Source organism: Neophocaena asiaeorientalis, unplaced genomic scaffold (assembly GCF_003031525.2).
Source record: "Neophocaena asiaeorientalis asiaeorientalis breed wild unplaced genomic scaffold, Neophocaena_asiaeorientalis_V1.1 scaffold148, whole genome shotgun sequence".
NCBI classification, from domain to species: domain Eukaryota; kingdom Metazoa; phylum Chordata; class Mammalia; order Artiodactyla; family Phocoenidae; genus Neophocaena; species Neophocaena asiaeorientalis.
In genome coordinates this window covers 4,465,797-4,481,623 of record NW_020174050.1, presented here as the reverse complement: position 1 = coordinate 4,481,623, position 15,827 = coordinate 4,465,797, and the positions used below count along the sequence as shown (strand labels likewise).

The 15,827-nt window shown below is 35.4% G+C and overlaps 1 protein-coding gene across 1 annotated transcript in view; it reads left to right on the top strand.

The window, feature by feature from the left end:
• Positions 1 to 13,923, top strand: part of NUP54 (nucleoporin 54) — a 30,278-nt gene extending 16,355 nt beyond the window's left edge. The window contains exons 7-12 of the mRNA XM_024754182.1: positions 213 to 267; positions 698 to 791; positions 5,903 to 6,010; positions 10,142 to 10,261; positions 10,823 to 10,933; positions 13,079 to 13,923. Coding sequence (XP_024609950.1) covers positions 213 to 267; positions 698 to 791; positions 5,903 to 6,010; positions 10,142 to 10,261; positions 10,823 to 10,933; positions 13,079 to 13,207 — 617 coding nt within the window. The 3' untranslated portion in view covers positions 13,208 to 13,923. The remainder of the gene's footprint in view (positions 1 to 212; positions 268 to 697; positions 792 to 5,902; positions 6,011 to 10,141; positions 10,262 to 10,822; positions 10,934 to 13,078) is intronic.
• Positions 13,924 to 15,827: the final 1,904 nt, after the last annotated feature.

The following is a 15,827-nucleotide window of genomic DNA, read 5'->3' as shown; positions in this document are numbered from 1 at the left end:
TCTATTACCCTATAGGTTATAGATATTTGCTTTCAAGTCACTTTTTTTTTAGCTTTATCCTACCATTTTTTGTTGTTGTGGTCATATTTGACAATCATTTTTCATTACAGCTTCTAGGTTTTGTGTCTTACTTTAGCAGGGCTTTTCCCATACAAATATTATAAAAATGGAAAATAGTTCCTTTTAGAAAAAATATTTCTTCTTTGTGGTAGGTGTTGATCCAATTATCTGGGAACAAGCCAAGGTGGATAACCCTGATTCTGAAAAGTAAGTATGTCTTCATCTTGCTTTCATATAAGAACTAATATTTACTACCAGGGAAGCAAACAGATGCAAGCTGTTAACTATAATTCTTACATTCGAGGTGAGTTTATTTTCCTTTTCATTGCTTTTTAAAGAATGCTGATTATAGTAAAGCAGCATAGTGTGGTGAAAACATTAAAATCTGAGTACTAGTGCCCTAATTATATATTTGCATTTAATAATACTGTTTTTGACCAAATTCTGTTTCCTCATTCGTAAAATAAGGAGGTTAGGTGAAATCTCTGTGGTGTAACATTGTTGATTTCATAGTCATAGATCTGCCTTCAAACCCTAGAAATATAGTGAAATTGCATGAGTGTTATTATGAAAACCTTACCGTGTATTTTGTAATAATAGGTTTAGGTCTGAAAATTGACCACTTGTATTTCTTCAGGTTAATTCCTGTACCAATGGTGGGTTTCAAAGAACTTCTTCGAAGACTGAAGGTTCAAGATCAGATGACTAAGCAGCATCAGACCAGATTAGATGTAAGAATCTATCTTCATTCTCTGGCCCTAGGAGTAGTATAGGGGTTACAGACCTTTCTTTTTACCATGTGTTTTAGTTACTGTTCTGTCTTAGGGGAGATAATATAGTATATACTGCAAATTAACAATTATACTTTTATATAACTTCTTTATTATGGAGCCTCCAAAATCATGTAAATCTGATTTGATATATTTTAACAATGAATTTAGAACTGTGGCTTTTTTAATATAATGCAAATTTATTTATTTATTTATTTATTTATGGCTGCATTGGGTCTTCGTTGCTGTATGCGGACTTTCTCTAGTTGTGGCAAGTGGGGCTACTCTTCTTTGCGGTGCACGGTCTTCTCATTGCGGTGGCTTCTCTTGTTGCGGAGCACAGGCTCTAGGTGCACGGGCTTCAGTAGTTGTGGCTTGTGGGCTCTAGAACGCAGGCTCAATAGCTGTGGCGCACGGACTTAGTTGCTCTATGGCATGTGGTATCTTCCCGGACCAGGGCTCGAACCTGTGTCCCCTGCATCGGCAGGCGGATTCTTAGTCACTGCGCCACCAGGGAAGTCCCAGAATTGTTGACTTTAACAGATTAATTAGACTGTTATTTTCAATTCCAGCCAGAGAATGCATATTATTTTATTAAACACTTTTGAAAATGAAGGCTACAATTATGATTATGTTGTCATAGTGTATTATAATTTGTAGGTTAATGAAGCAAATTTAAATTATTGAATGCTTAAATCTACTTAATATTTTATGACGTAGACTTTTGTAATCAAGTGCCTAAAGGTGCTTAGACATCACCTCCATGTTCTCTTATATGGAATTCCTAATTAGATATTCATTTGGACTCTGTTTGAGTAATGTAAAGCTTACTGTTTTATGAAGCAACCCATTTCATTGTCAGCTGTAATTGATACAAGTTCTCTTTCTTACATCGATCCAGAATCTGCCTTGCTATAATTTACACCTGTTTTCTCTGGCATGTTTTGTAGGTAATCACTATGTTCCTATGATAGCCCTACAGATATTTGAACTTCATAATCATTCTTCCTTTTTAGTATTATTTTCTCTGGCTAAAAATTCCAGCATGCTTTTTTAATGTGACATGATATCCAGGCCTTAGTATCTTAGGCTGGATACACTGAATTTATTGGCATCACTTTTAAAATGAGTTGTCCATAGTACTATAAATGGGGTTTGACCAAAGTTCTTCAAAGTAAAGCCAAAGAAGCTATTATTTCTCTTTATTTTTATCAGTCTTGCTAGAGGTTTGTCAATTTTATTGATCTTTTCAAAGAACAAGTTCTTGGTTTCGCTGATTTTTTTCTTCTTCTGATTTTCTGTTTACAGTTTCATAAATTTTTGCTCTTAACCATTTCCTTTATTCTGTTTGCTTTGGGTTTTTCTCTTCTTTTTTCTTAAGGTAGCAGCTTAGGTTATTGAGACTTCTGATAAAGGCATTTGATGCTATTAATTGCCTTCTAAGCGCTGCTTTACCTGAATCCCCCAAATTTTCATAATGTTCTATTTGTCATCTTTGATTCATTAAAAATATTTTCTTTTCCCTTGAGTGTTCTATTTGACTATTGGATTTTTTTGACTAATGGATTATTTAGACTTGTTTCATATTCAAGTGTCTGGAGATTTTTCTGTTACTCTGTCGTTATCTAGTCTAATTCTGTTACGGTCAGAGAACTTTTCTCTAGAGCACAGGCTCAGTAGTTGTGGCGCATGGGCTTAGTTGTTCCGTGGCATGTGGGATCTTCCAGGACCAGAGCTTGAACACATGTCCCCTGAATTGGCAGGCAGATTCTTAACCACTGCGCCACCAGGGAAGTCCTTAACTTTGTAAAGGTTTTTAACCCACGTGCCTATGAAAAGAATGTGGATTCTGTTATTCTTGGAGTTTTCTGTTAATGTCAGTGAGATCCATTTGATAGATTGTTCAGTTTTTCTATATTCTTACTGATTTTTCGGTCTACTAGTTCTATTGTAAGAGGATAGTTGAAGTCTCCAGCTACAATTGTGGATTTGTCTTTTTCTCCTTTCATGTATTTTGAAGGTTTGCTGTTAAGTAGCTAAGTATCTAGGATTGTTACATTTTTTGGTATATATACTTTTTATTTTTCCATAATGTTCCTCTTTATCCCTGGGAATCCTCTTTGCTCGGAAGCCTACTTTCTCTGATATTAACATAAAGCCACTCCAGCTTTCTTTTGATTAGTGTTTGTATGGTATGTCTTTCTCCATCCTTTTACTTTTAACCTACGTTTATCATATTTGAAGTACATTTTCTGTAGACAGAATAAAATTTAGATTTAGACCTACAGTCTTATTGTTAACTGTTCACTCTATTTTTCCTTCCTATTTTTCCTCTTTTTTGCATTCTTCTGGGTTATTTGGACATTTTTTAGTATTGTTTTTAATTTATTGTCATTTCAACTATCAGTTTTTTTAGTGGTTGCTCGAGGGCAGTAGTTCTCATTGGGGATTGTGGTGGTGGTGATTTTGTCCCCCAGGGCACATTTGGCAGTATCTGGAGACTTCTTTGGTTGTTACAGCTGGGGGGTTGGGGGGATGCTACAAGCATCTAGTGGGTAGAAGCCAGGATTCTGATAAGTATCCTACAGTGTACAGAACAGTAGCACTCCAACAAAGAATTATCTGGCCCGAATTAATAGTGTTAAAACTGAGAAACTCTTTTCTAGATGCCATAATGTATTTCCTTGCACTAGAGCTAGAGCTGGGTTTCAACACAGCCCAAAACTTCCAGGTTTTGGGCTGTGTTGAAACCAAACTTGGGGGGCTGCCAGAGAGGAAAATAATGGTAAACTCACCACTAGTTCAGTGATACTTCAAATTCGTGTCTTCTTCCTCCTGCCACTTTTCATTTTTCAGAGTCCTCAGGTAGTTGCCCATGCATTATGTTCATTTTACGGCTGTCTTCAACAGGAGAGAGAGAATGGCATGTACCTAGTCTATCTTGTCCAGTTTTTCTATTGGGCATCATGTCTTTTCTTTTTGAATTTCAGGAGTTCATCATTTATTATAGATTTTAACCCCTAGTCTGTTTATAACATTTTAAATATCTCCTACTTTTCTCATCTCTCTGTTAACTCTGTCTTTAGTGTCCATAGTTGAACAGCAAACCCTTATTTTGTTGTTGTTGATTTACAATGCTCTGTTAATTTCTACTATACAGCAAAGTGATTTTTACATATATATACATTGTTTTTCATATTCTTTTGCATTATGGTATATCACAGGATATTGAATATAGTTCCCTGTGCTGTACAGTAGGATCTTGTTGTTTATGAAAACCTTAATTTTAATGTAATGATATCCATTGGTTTGTTTTGGCCTTGTGTTTTCTTTTTTGGGAATTTGCTTAAGAAATCATTCCTCACCTAAGGTCTTAGAGTATCCTACATTTTTTTTCCTGATTTTAGACTTTAACCTTTCCCATTTGAGTCGTCTGTCCTCGTGGAGTTCACTTTATATATACTAAGTGATATGAACCCAACCTTCTCTAAATAGTGGGTCAGTTTTTCCAATGTCATTCACAAAAAAACTATTTTCCTCAATGATTTATCAAAGCATTTATCAAACCAAGTTCCCATATATATGTGATGTAGTCTGTTCTTAAATCAGTTTCACATTTTTTTACTCTTATGGCTTCGTAGTATATCTTAAATATATGTGGTAGAGTGAATCTCCAATCTTCATTCTTTTCACATTTTTAAGCTCTTTTTGGATCTTCATTCTTCTATAACAGTTTTAGAATGAGTTTGTCAAAATGCTAGAATTTTAGTTGGAATTGTATTAAATATATAATTTGTAGATAAATTATTCCATTATGAACATGTTGTTTCTTTACTCATTGAGGTCTCTTGTGTTCTTTGTAACAGTTTTTAAAATAACCTCTTTAAAAATCATAGGCATTTTTTCTTGGTTAATTCCTAGACTGTTTTAGTGTTTGTCAATAAATACTGGGAGTGGTAACATTTCTTTTATTCTTAGTATTGCTGGTATAGAAGAGTAATTACTCTTTTTGTCTAGAAGCCCTGCCAACTTTTCAAAACTGAGATGGGGAGGGTGCCTGGGTTATGTAATATAAAATATGGTCACCTAATTTTGTCCCTTCAACATGGCCTGGCATCGGAAAGTTTCCTTAAAAGGTGACATGTGTAGGTAGACATGCTAAAATATGTCTTGTACAATCTTCTTACCCTCTTACTTATAACATCTCAATATAAGCCAGTGTCATAGAATGATTAATTATGATAGGAACAATAATGGGGTTAATTTTGATTGGGAAGCTATAATTAAATAGGATTTTAACTCACTCTGTAAGGTTAAGACTTTCATAAGGTGGAACAGTAGGATTTCAGGCTAGGGAAAGAGCAAATCAAAGATCCAGAGACATAAAAATGTCTTCAGTTGTGTGATATCCTTCCTTTTCCCCTCCACTGTGAGCATATCCCTCCATAATATTCCTTTACAGTTGATATTGGACTATATACTACATTTTAGGCCCCTCCTGCATGTCACTTTATAGATCTTAACTTTTTCCATTAATGGTCTGGTTGTTGGCTCTGTTCTACAGTATTACTTCAAGTTCCTTAATTATTTCTGAAGTGTGTTATTTTTAAATTTCTTTTTATTTTTTGCGGTACGCGGGCCTCTCACTGTTGTGGCCTCTCCCGTGGCAGAGCACAGGCTCCGGACGCGCGGGCTCAGTGGCCATGGCTCACGGGCCCAGCCGCTCCGTGGCATGTGGGATCTTCCCAGACCGGGGCACAAACCCGCGTCCCCTGCGTCGGCAGGCGGACTCTCAACCACTGTGCCACCAGGGAAGCCCAAGAAGTATATTATTTTTCTATACACTTTGCCTCATCACTAAACTTTCTGGAGCTCTAAAGAAATTTTTGAATGGTACTTTTTAATTTTTAAATGTACAAAAGGGGAAGAAATATAAAAGGAGATTTAAAGGAAAAGAGTTTATATTTTGAAAGATGAATCTTAGGCTCATGTTTTGCATATAGGTAAACTAGATAAATAGTTGTGATACGTATATTTGATTTACCTTAAAAAATTTTTTTTTAAAAAAACAGATCATATCTGAAGATATTGGTGAATTACAGAAGAATCAAACTACAACTATGGCCAAAATTGCACAATACAAGAGGAAACTCATGGACCTTTCCCATAGAACCTTACAGGTAGTAATCTGGACTTTTTTCCAACATTTATAAGACTTGTATACATGATGGAAATGCTAAATATGGATTTTTTACAATAGAAAAAAACAGACTAAAAGGAAATAACAATAATAGTCTGAAACTAAAAGTACCAAACTTTCTCATTAAAACCTGGAAGTTGGAGGAGAGATCTTACAGGACTGGGTGAAGAACGTGAAAATATCCTAAAATTAGCATTTTATTGAGAGGGTGGGGGGAAAGCAGTGAAAAAAAAAATCATCGTGGTGCAAGAAAAGTATGCATCAGATCATTAATATCTGGTTTTCATAAAAATAGTAGAAAAATACAGTTTTGATTTTGAGTGCTAGAAAAGGGAGTGTAACTGTTAATGAATGAAAAACAACAGAACTTGCAAATTAACAAGAGGAAGTAAAAGAATGAATAGCAACAAAAGTTGAAATTATCATGAAAGCAAACATTATATAGCAGAATCAATGGGATACAGCAAAAGCTGCACTCAGAGGACAATTTATAACCTTAAAAAGATCTTCATTTTTAAAAGTACAAATGCAAAAAGTAAAGAACTTATTACTGATCTTAAGTTAGAAAAATACTATCGATAAGCCAACAGAAACCAATAAGAGAGAAATAAAGATAAAGTGAAATAAATTTTAAAAATTAATCATAATAGAAAGATTAAATGGAAAAGCTGTTTCTTTGAAAAAACCATTAAGGGACTTCGCTGGTGGCCCAGTGGCTAAGACTTCCACGCTCCCAATGCAGGGGGCCTGGGTTTGATCCCTGGTCAGGGAACTATATCCCATATGCTGCAGCTATGGGTTCGCATGCTGCAACTAAAGATCCTGCACGCTGCAACTAAAAGATCCCACGTGCTGCAACTAAAAGATTCTGCATGCCGCAACTAAGACCCGGCACAGCCAAATAAATAAATAATTTAAGAAGGAAAAAAGACCATTAAAATGGCGAAACATGAGTCTGAAGAAGGAATAAAAGACTCATGAGCCTGAAGAAGGTAAAGAAAAATTAGAAGTGAGAAAGGAGACATTATCATAGATATACACAAGAGAATAAGAAAATACTGCAATGGAATTCACAGCAGTAAACTGAGAAGTTAGAGAAAACAGATGATTTTCTAGCAAAATTGATCTACTGAGAAAAATCTTAAATAGACAGATACCATAGAAGCAATTGGGAAAGTTATTAAAGATCAACCATGGAAAAAGCACCAAGGTCAGATAGTTTCATTGCTGAATTTTGTCTAACCATTAAAGAGCTAATTCCAAAGTTACTTTATTTCAGACAAAGTGAAAAATATGGATTTTTTAAAACAGTTTGAGATATAATTCATATACCATACAATTCACCTATTTAATGTAATTCAGTGATTTTTAGTATATTCATAGTTTTGTACAACCATCACCACAGTCAGTTTTAGAACATTTTTATCACTCTAAAAACAAACTCCATACCCATTAGCAGCAACTCCCCATTTCATCCCGAACCCCCCCAGCCCTAGGCAACCACTTTCTGTTTGTATGGATTTGCCTCTTTTGGACACTTCATATAAATGAAATCATATGGTATGTGGTATTTTTTGACTGGCTTTCTCTCACATAGCATAATATTTTCAAGGTTCATTCATGTTGTAGCATGTAATAGCACTTCATTCCTTTTTATTGATGAATAATATTTCATTGTATGACTATACAACATTTTAATTTATTCATCAATTGATAAACATTTTGGTTGTTTCCACTTTTTGGCTAGTATGAATAATGTTGCTGTTAATGCTTGTGTACAAGTATTTGTGTGGATTTATGCTTTTGTTTCTCTTGGATGCATTAACCTAGGATGAGAATTGCTTGGTCATGTGGTAACTCTTATGTTCAGCTTTTTGAAGAACTACCAAATTGTTTCTCAGAGCAGTGGCAGCATTTTACATCTCTGTTTTTAGTACCCCAAAACAAAAATTTATAAACAGATAATTCTAGTAGAGATGCAAATTATGCTAAGCAAAAGAAGCCAGACTGAAAGGCTACATATGGTATGATTCCATTTATATGATTCATGCAAAAGGTACAACTGGAGGTGGGTAACAGATCAGTAGTTGCTAGGAGCAGGAGGTAAGGGAGAGAAGGCTACAGGAGGCAGGAGGGAACTTTTTGGGGTGATGGAAATGTTCTGTGTCTTGACTGTGGTGATGGGAACTTGTGTTTGTCCAAATACATAGAACTGTCCACCTAAAAAGGGTCAATTTTGTTGTATGTGGATTATACCTCAATAAATCTGACCAAAGAAAACAAATGCAGAAATTCTAAATGAAATATAAGTGAAGAGAATCCAGCTATTTATCAAATTCTAAAGGAATATACTTTGAGTAAGGTTTATTTCAGGAATGGAGGGTTGGTTTTATAACAGGATATCTATCAGCATAATTTATCATAGCAACACATGGAAAATATATGTTTTCATAAATGTAATGAGCAGGGTAGTTAACTAGTATAAACATTGAAAAGAGATCATCTCTTTTTGCTGATGACATGATTGTATATCTAGAAAACCCAAGGAAATAAACTGTAGAATTAATGTGGCAAGGTGGCTCAATATGAGGTAAATGTACAAAAGTCAGTGTTTCTTTATACTATTAATGGAAATGGGAAAATATTTCATTCACTATTATGAAAAAACTGTAAAATACTTAGGAATAAATTTGAGGAAAATATACAATCTGAATTAAGGTTTTCACAAATAGAGAGATAAACCATATTCTTGGATGAGAAGACAATATCTACTTTATAAAATTTAAAAATGAATTACAACTTTAAAAAAATTGATTAAAATCTTTCAGTTCATAAATAAAGATAATTGTTTTGAGAATAGCTGCTGGGGGGAAGAAAAAAGATAGTGAAGGGGACTTGCCTTTTTAGAACCTATTTAAAGCTCTTGTAATCAAGTCAATATGGGATTGGTGTAGGATTGGATGTAAAGATCCATAGAAAAGAATAGACAATCCAGAAATAGATGCACACGTATCTTAATATGACAGAGGTGGTATTTCAATTCGGTGGGTTTATTTAATAAGTAATGCTAGAGTAACTGGCTATCCATCTGGAAAATAAAATTAGACCACTGTATCACACCATATACAAAAATAAGGGGTATTAAAGGCTTATTAACTCTAAGAAATTTATGAGGCTGCATGTACAACCTAGGGACTGGAGAGACTTTTAGCTTCTTAGAAAGCCAGAAACTGTAAAACAAAACTGACTATGTAAGAATTAGAAAATTTTGTATAATAAAAGGTAACAGAAGCCATTTGTCAATAGTCAAGTGATTTCAGAAAAAGAAAAATTTGAATTTGCAAACAGCACTGATTTCAGTTGTAGTGTTTGTATTATACACAGATCCTATAATTTGACCTAAAAAACCCCAAGTGAAATACGGGCAAAGAATGTATAAAGGCAGTTCACAGAAGAACAGATGCAAAGTCGTTCTTAACCATTAAACGATGGTCCTTTAACATTCAAGGGGGGAATTCCCTGGTGGTCCAGTGGTTATAACTCTGTGCTTCCACTGCAGGGGGTCCAGGTTTGATCCCTGGTCGGGGAACTAAGATCCTGCTTGCCGATCCCACAGGCCAAGTGGCACAGCCAAAAAAAAAATACATTCAAGGGAATGTAGGTTTTTAAAAAAATTTGCATGATCTCTAATACTCATCAGGAGGATCTTTGGGAAAGCAATCTAGCAGCTTCTAAAGATTGAACACACACACTTTTAAACCCAGCAGTCTCATTCCCGGGGGTCTATACCAGTAAATACAGATATATATACAAAAATGTTTATTACAGCATTGTTCATAGTGTCAAAACTAGAAATAAAATATATGCCCCTCAAGAACACTTGAGTTTATTGATTAATAATGCATGAAATTATGTAGTCATTAAAAGAAACTAATTAATGTAACTTGCCTAATAAAAATGGGCAAACATAATTCAAATCTTGAACTGTTAATGATTCTAACTATTGTTAGTGTATTCAGCTAATTTCTTTCAACAATTGATGTGTAATAAAATTACTTGCATAACTGAAAAGAGATGATTCTATCATTATTGGTGGGTTTTCTTTGTATAGGTCCTCATCAAACAGGAAATTCAGAGGAAGAGTGGGTATGCCATCCAAGCTGATGAAGAGCAGTTGCGAGTTCAGCTAGATACAATTCAGTGTGAACTAAATGCCCCTACTCAGTTTAAGGTAAGCACTTATAAGACCATAAAGCTAGAATTTGTTTCAGGTGGATCTGCAGAGAAATGTTACTTGGTCTTCAAAAAGAGGAATTTTGTATACTTGTTCTTTATTAAGTATTTGTTCTTTTTAATCAAAACTTCCTTTCTAAAGTAGACTCTTAATTAATCATGATGTTTTGGGCTTGTATTAGTGTTTCAAGTAATGTACAGAGGGAGAATTGACACTTTTAATTAGAGTAGTACCTATCCTTTTAAAATAAAACATTCTCTTTTAGAAATGGTTGCTGTTGTGAGCAGTTGTAACTCAACTCAGTATTTTTATTTATTTATTTGTTTATTTGGTTGTGCCGGGTCTTAGTTTTGGCACACGGGCTCCTTAGTTGCAGCTTGCCAGCTCCTTAGTTGCAGCAGGCGGGATCCTTAGTTGTGGCATGCAAACTCTTATTTGCGGCATGCATGTGGGATCTAGTTCCCTGACCAGGGATTGAACCCGGGCCCCCTGCATTGGGAGTGCCGAGTCCTATCCACCGTGACACCAGGGAAGTTCCTCAACTCTTATTACTTTTAGGGCCGACTGAATGAACTGATGTCCCAGATCAGGATGCAGAATCATTTTGGAGCAGTCAAATCTGAAGAAAGATATTACATAGATGCAGATCTGTTGCGAGAAATCAAGCAGGTAAGTGTTGCACTAGAGTCACCTTTTAAAAAGGTGAATTCACCACTTGACATCCATTAGGATGGCTATTATCCAAAAAAAAAAAAAAAAAAAAAACCAGAAAATAACAAGGGTTTAGAGGATGTGAAGAAAATGGAACCCTCACGCACTGCTAGCAGCAGTGTAAAAATGGTGCATGCAGCCACTGTGGAAAATGGTTCCTCAAAATATTAAACATAGAATTACAATATAGTCCAGCAATTCTGCTTCTGGGTGCATACCTAAAAGAATTGAAAGTAGGGACTCAAACAGATTACTTGTATAGCCGTGTTCATAGAAGCGTTATTCACAGTAGCCAAAGTGGAAGCAATCCAAGTGTCCATAGGTGGATGAGTAAACAAAATATGGTATATATACAATGGAATATTAGCCTTACAAAGGAAGGAAGTTCTCACATGCACACACTACATGGGTGAATTTTGAAGACATTATGTGAAATAAGCCAGTTTAAGAGGACAAAAGTTGTATGATTCCACTTACATGGGGTACCTAGAGTAGTCCAATTCATAGAGGGTAGAATGGTAGTTGCCAGGGGCTGAGGGGAAGGGGAATGGGCAGCTAGTGTTTAATGGGTACAGAATTTCAGTTTGAGAAGATGAAAAAGTTCAACAGATAGACGGTAGTGATTGTTGCACAACATGATTTACTCAGGGCTACTGGACTGGACATAAAATGGTTAAAATGGACATGTTATGTATATTTTCCCACCAAAAAAAAGTTAATCGTTCTCTTCCCCTGTCCCACACATCGATGAATCCTGAGGTAATACAGACAACCGAAGTACCCTAGACCCTGCTGCTGTGTGTGGGCAGCAGCAGCAGCGGCACCTGGGGGGTCGTTAGAAATGCAGACGCTCAGTCCGTACTGTAGACCTCCGGGAGCTGCATTTTTCAAGATCACAGAGTGATTTGTATGCACAGTTAAAGTCTGAGAAGTAACTGCTCTATATCACATATTCCCAACTTACATGATGCCACATATCAATTATAAATATGTAGAGTTACCGATCCTGTCAGCCCTCAGGGGACCTGGGTGTAGGCTGGGGTAGCCGAAACCTCCAACCACTTGTCTAAGGCTCGCTTTCTATGAAGAAGTTGCGACGTACTGCTCTAGCTTAGTTTCATTAGTATAAATATAGATTGGTTTAATAAAAGCTATCCAACCATCAACTGTGTCTAAAAAAATATATTAAGATGGTAAACTTTGTGGAACACATTAGGTAGGATTAATTGGCGTGGCAGGTTGGTATGACCCTGAGGATTTTAGGTAGTTATAAATGTCATCAACAAATCTGATTTTATTATGTGCTTTAGAATGGATATTGCCGTTATATGCAACTAAAAATTAGTTTGGCTTCTGGATCTCGAAAAGTATACATACACTTGATTATATTCATATTTACAATAAAATTAACTGAGAAAGATTCCAGCATATTGGAATAAAGAACTATATAAAAGAGTTTATGCAGTAAAATTGGGAATAATATAAACACCTACCTAAGACGATGAAAAGCAGTATATTGTTTTGGAATTGAAGCATCATGGCTCATCACCTGTATCTCAGTTTCTTTATCTGTAGAGAAGAGGTAATGATGGTACCCCCAAAGTGTGTGCTCAAAGGGATTTTAAATGAGTTAATACCCATGAAACTCTTCAAGCTGCCTTAACATCTGGGAAGGACTCTTTAAAATGCTAGCAGTTGTAGTTATATCACTATTATCAGTTTGTACTTTAAAACATGGAAATCCTCAGTTTTCAGAATGGTTATTTTGCTAGTCAGCTATATTTGAGTACCTTCTTGCATTATTTTAATATACCTTTGTTTTTTATCAAAGGTTGATAGAAGGAACCTTTAAAACTCTGCATCTTTTGTAAAATTTCTGTTACAGATATTGTTCATTGTATATTTGATTTTATTGCTTTTTACAGTAGTATTTTACTGTATTTAAAAGTATTAGCAAAACATATAGTACAAGTGTTTAAATATGCAGATAATGAGAGCAGCCACTAAGTGCTGTGTTGCTGGTAAAATAGTGAAAAATAGCCTTTTTCCTGTGAGTAGCGTGCAGTTTAAGAAATACATTGATATTTTTTAAATTCCTTCTAGCATTTGAAACAACAACAGGAAGGCCTTAGCCACTTGATTAGCATCATAAAAGATGACTTAGAAGATATCAAGTTGGTAGAACATGGATTGAATGAAACCATCCACATCAGAGGTGGTGTCTTCAGTTGACAGTTCACAAACTTGTGTTAAAGGTTTGTGAAATACATTTTCTTGTTATATCATCAGACCTTGCTTAAGAATGAAACTGACCACGTGGAGGGGAAAAGAAAGAAAACAATCCTCTCTCCTGACTTGGTTTTTGAGAAGGTTCCTGACAAATTATTATTCATCAAATCTGAAGTAACTGTCACTTCACTGCTCTTCAGAGATAGCCTTTGAAAGATTTACATCTAAAAGCTGTAATTACTTTAAAAAAGAAGTACATAATTACCAAAAATATTTCCTATTGTATATTTTTACAACAGCATTCTTAAAAATAATCATTGTTTAATGATTATTCTCCATTGAGCCTGTACTCTGCTCTCCATAGCAAGTAAATAGGAAATGTCTACTTTGCACATAACAAACTGTATAATTACTTGGCTGTTGGAGATTTGTACTTCAGAATGTAAATGTATGTCAGTTTTTATATTTGTGAATTCATCTGTGGGAGGAGTAAAGAAAATCCGAGAGTATTTAATGATTAATGTGGTTTTCTTTTCATTCTATAAAGATTTGAAAATATATTTTTATATTATTTTACTTATTTGGAATTTACAGAACACACCTAAGCAATTAGGATATAACAAAATTACATTTTATCATTTTTACAACTTTTTTTTAAACCTTTTTATTTCTAAAAAAGATGAAAAGTTATAAATAAATTCTTGATTATAATTACTTTTATAATAATTCTGTCTGGTGCTTTATTTGGCTCTGGGAGAATGGCCATTCATGTCCACACAAATATTAAATCATAATCACAGCTCAAGAATTTCAGTTTTAACCTGGATTTAAGTCTGACTTTACCCTCTAAGGAAAGTATATCAATACTGATATATTTTGACTGGGGTACAGCAAATAAAAATTACTTCCTGTATCATCCAGGATAAAGAATTCTCTAATACATCATTAGTATCTGAAAACACTGGAAAATGTGAATTACACATGACAATGTGCAATAGTGATTCTTTAACAACTAGATAATTTTAAACAATTTTTCTGACTACAGACTGCACACCTGGGCTGCATCATCTTGGCCCCTCTTGGAATGCTTTAACTCTGCATTTCTGCGTAATGCTTTGTCTCATGATGAGGGGTGTTAAAAGAAACAGCCCCGTGAACCGTGCCACTGTGTGTGTTTATTATGAGGATGGCAAGGAGAGTGAGGCACTGCATATCCAGAGGCCTCCCTCTGAGGTCCCACTGAAGGAGTCTGTCAGGATGCAGACTAGCTAGCTAACAGTCGTGTAGGAGACACAAACAAGGTTCACGGGGCTGTTTCTTGTAACACCTCTCATCTTTCTCATCCGTGTAGCCGAATGTGGAAGGAGTTTGCCCCTCTGCACACCCCCTCACTGTAGGAAGAGCTGGTGACCTAATAGATGAGAACTATTATTCGTTGAGCCACATTCCCTGTTGGGCAGATGGCTAATCATGCATACCATGCTTACTTCTCTAGCCTTTCATTTTTTGTCCTCTCGTATTGTTAGGTTTCTAATTTCACGAGCCCTAGATAGGGCTCGGGGTCTGCCTTTTAAAGACAGGCCCAGTTAGCCTCTGATCCTGCTGGTGACTGCATGTGTAAGGCAAGGCCTGTGGTCCTTGTTCATGTAGCTGGTTAGATAACTGGACTTGGTCTGTACCTGAGTTGTGTTCCAAGCAACTGATAACCAAGTTCTAGATTTGGGTGGAAATGAGAAGAAAAGACCAACTTTGGCCTCTGGACTAAGTTGTGTTCTCCAGCACAATTTATAGACGTTCTGTGAACTGGCTAATGGTTCTTGTGGTAAGTCCACTCAAAATTCTGAACATGAAGAGAGGTAAATGGTAGAATTAAAGCACACTGAACCCCTAACACCTAGTTGAGATTTCATGTCTTTTTTCTGAATCTCTGAAAGTGGCCTTAAGTCCTTTTCTGAAACACTGGCAGTGTAAACAAGTGTCAGTTACCAAAGCCCATGCCTAAATCAATTACTTTTCAACCACCACAATACCTGGGGTAAAAGACTACTGTACTGTGCTCATTTTCCTTGCTTACTGAGCCCACATATTCATTCAGTACTGGCTGCCTTCCTGGGTTAACATGAGGTTCGAGTTAAGGACTACGTATGTGAAATACTTGGTAAACTGTGGTGTTTATAACAATATAAGGTGTTCATATATAGAAGGAAAATGAAGAGACTGAAAGAATACACTATTTGAATAGAAGTCAAAGTTTGATCCTTTAAAGATAAGTAGAACACCTTTAAATTCTAATTAGCAATTAAATTCAGGTTAACCATTAGCATTACTGACATTTTAATATCTAGCAATTCTACTGAAATTATAGCTAATAAAAGTCTTATTGAATTAAATCAGAAGTATACGGTTTTTGGCAATCGTAAGATTAATATCGAAATAAATGAAAAATGAATTCTGTGACATCTGGGTCAGCTACCTGAATTTGCTAATTACATTAATATGTAGTTCTCATTTTATCGAATGACTTTGGCCAACAAGTGAAAAATACATCATTCCTTTTGATGATTTCTGTGGGATGCCTGTAGCATATTTCAAGTAATAAAGAATGTATCAAAAAGCTAGTCTG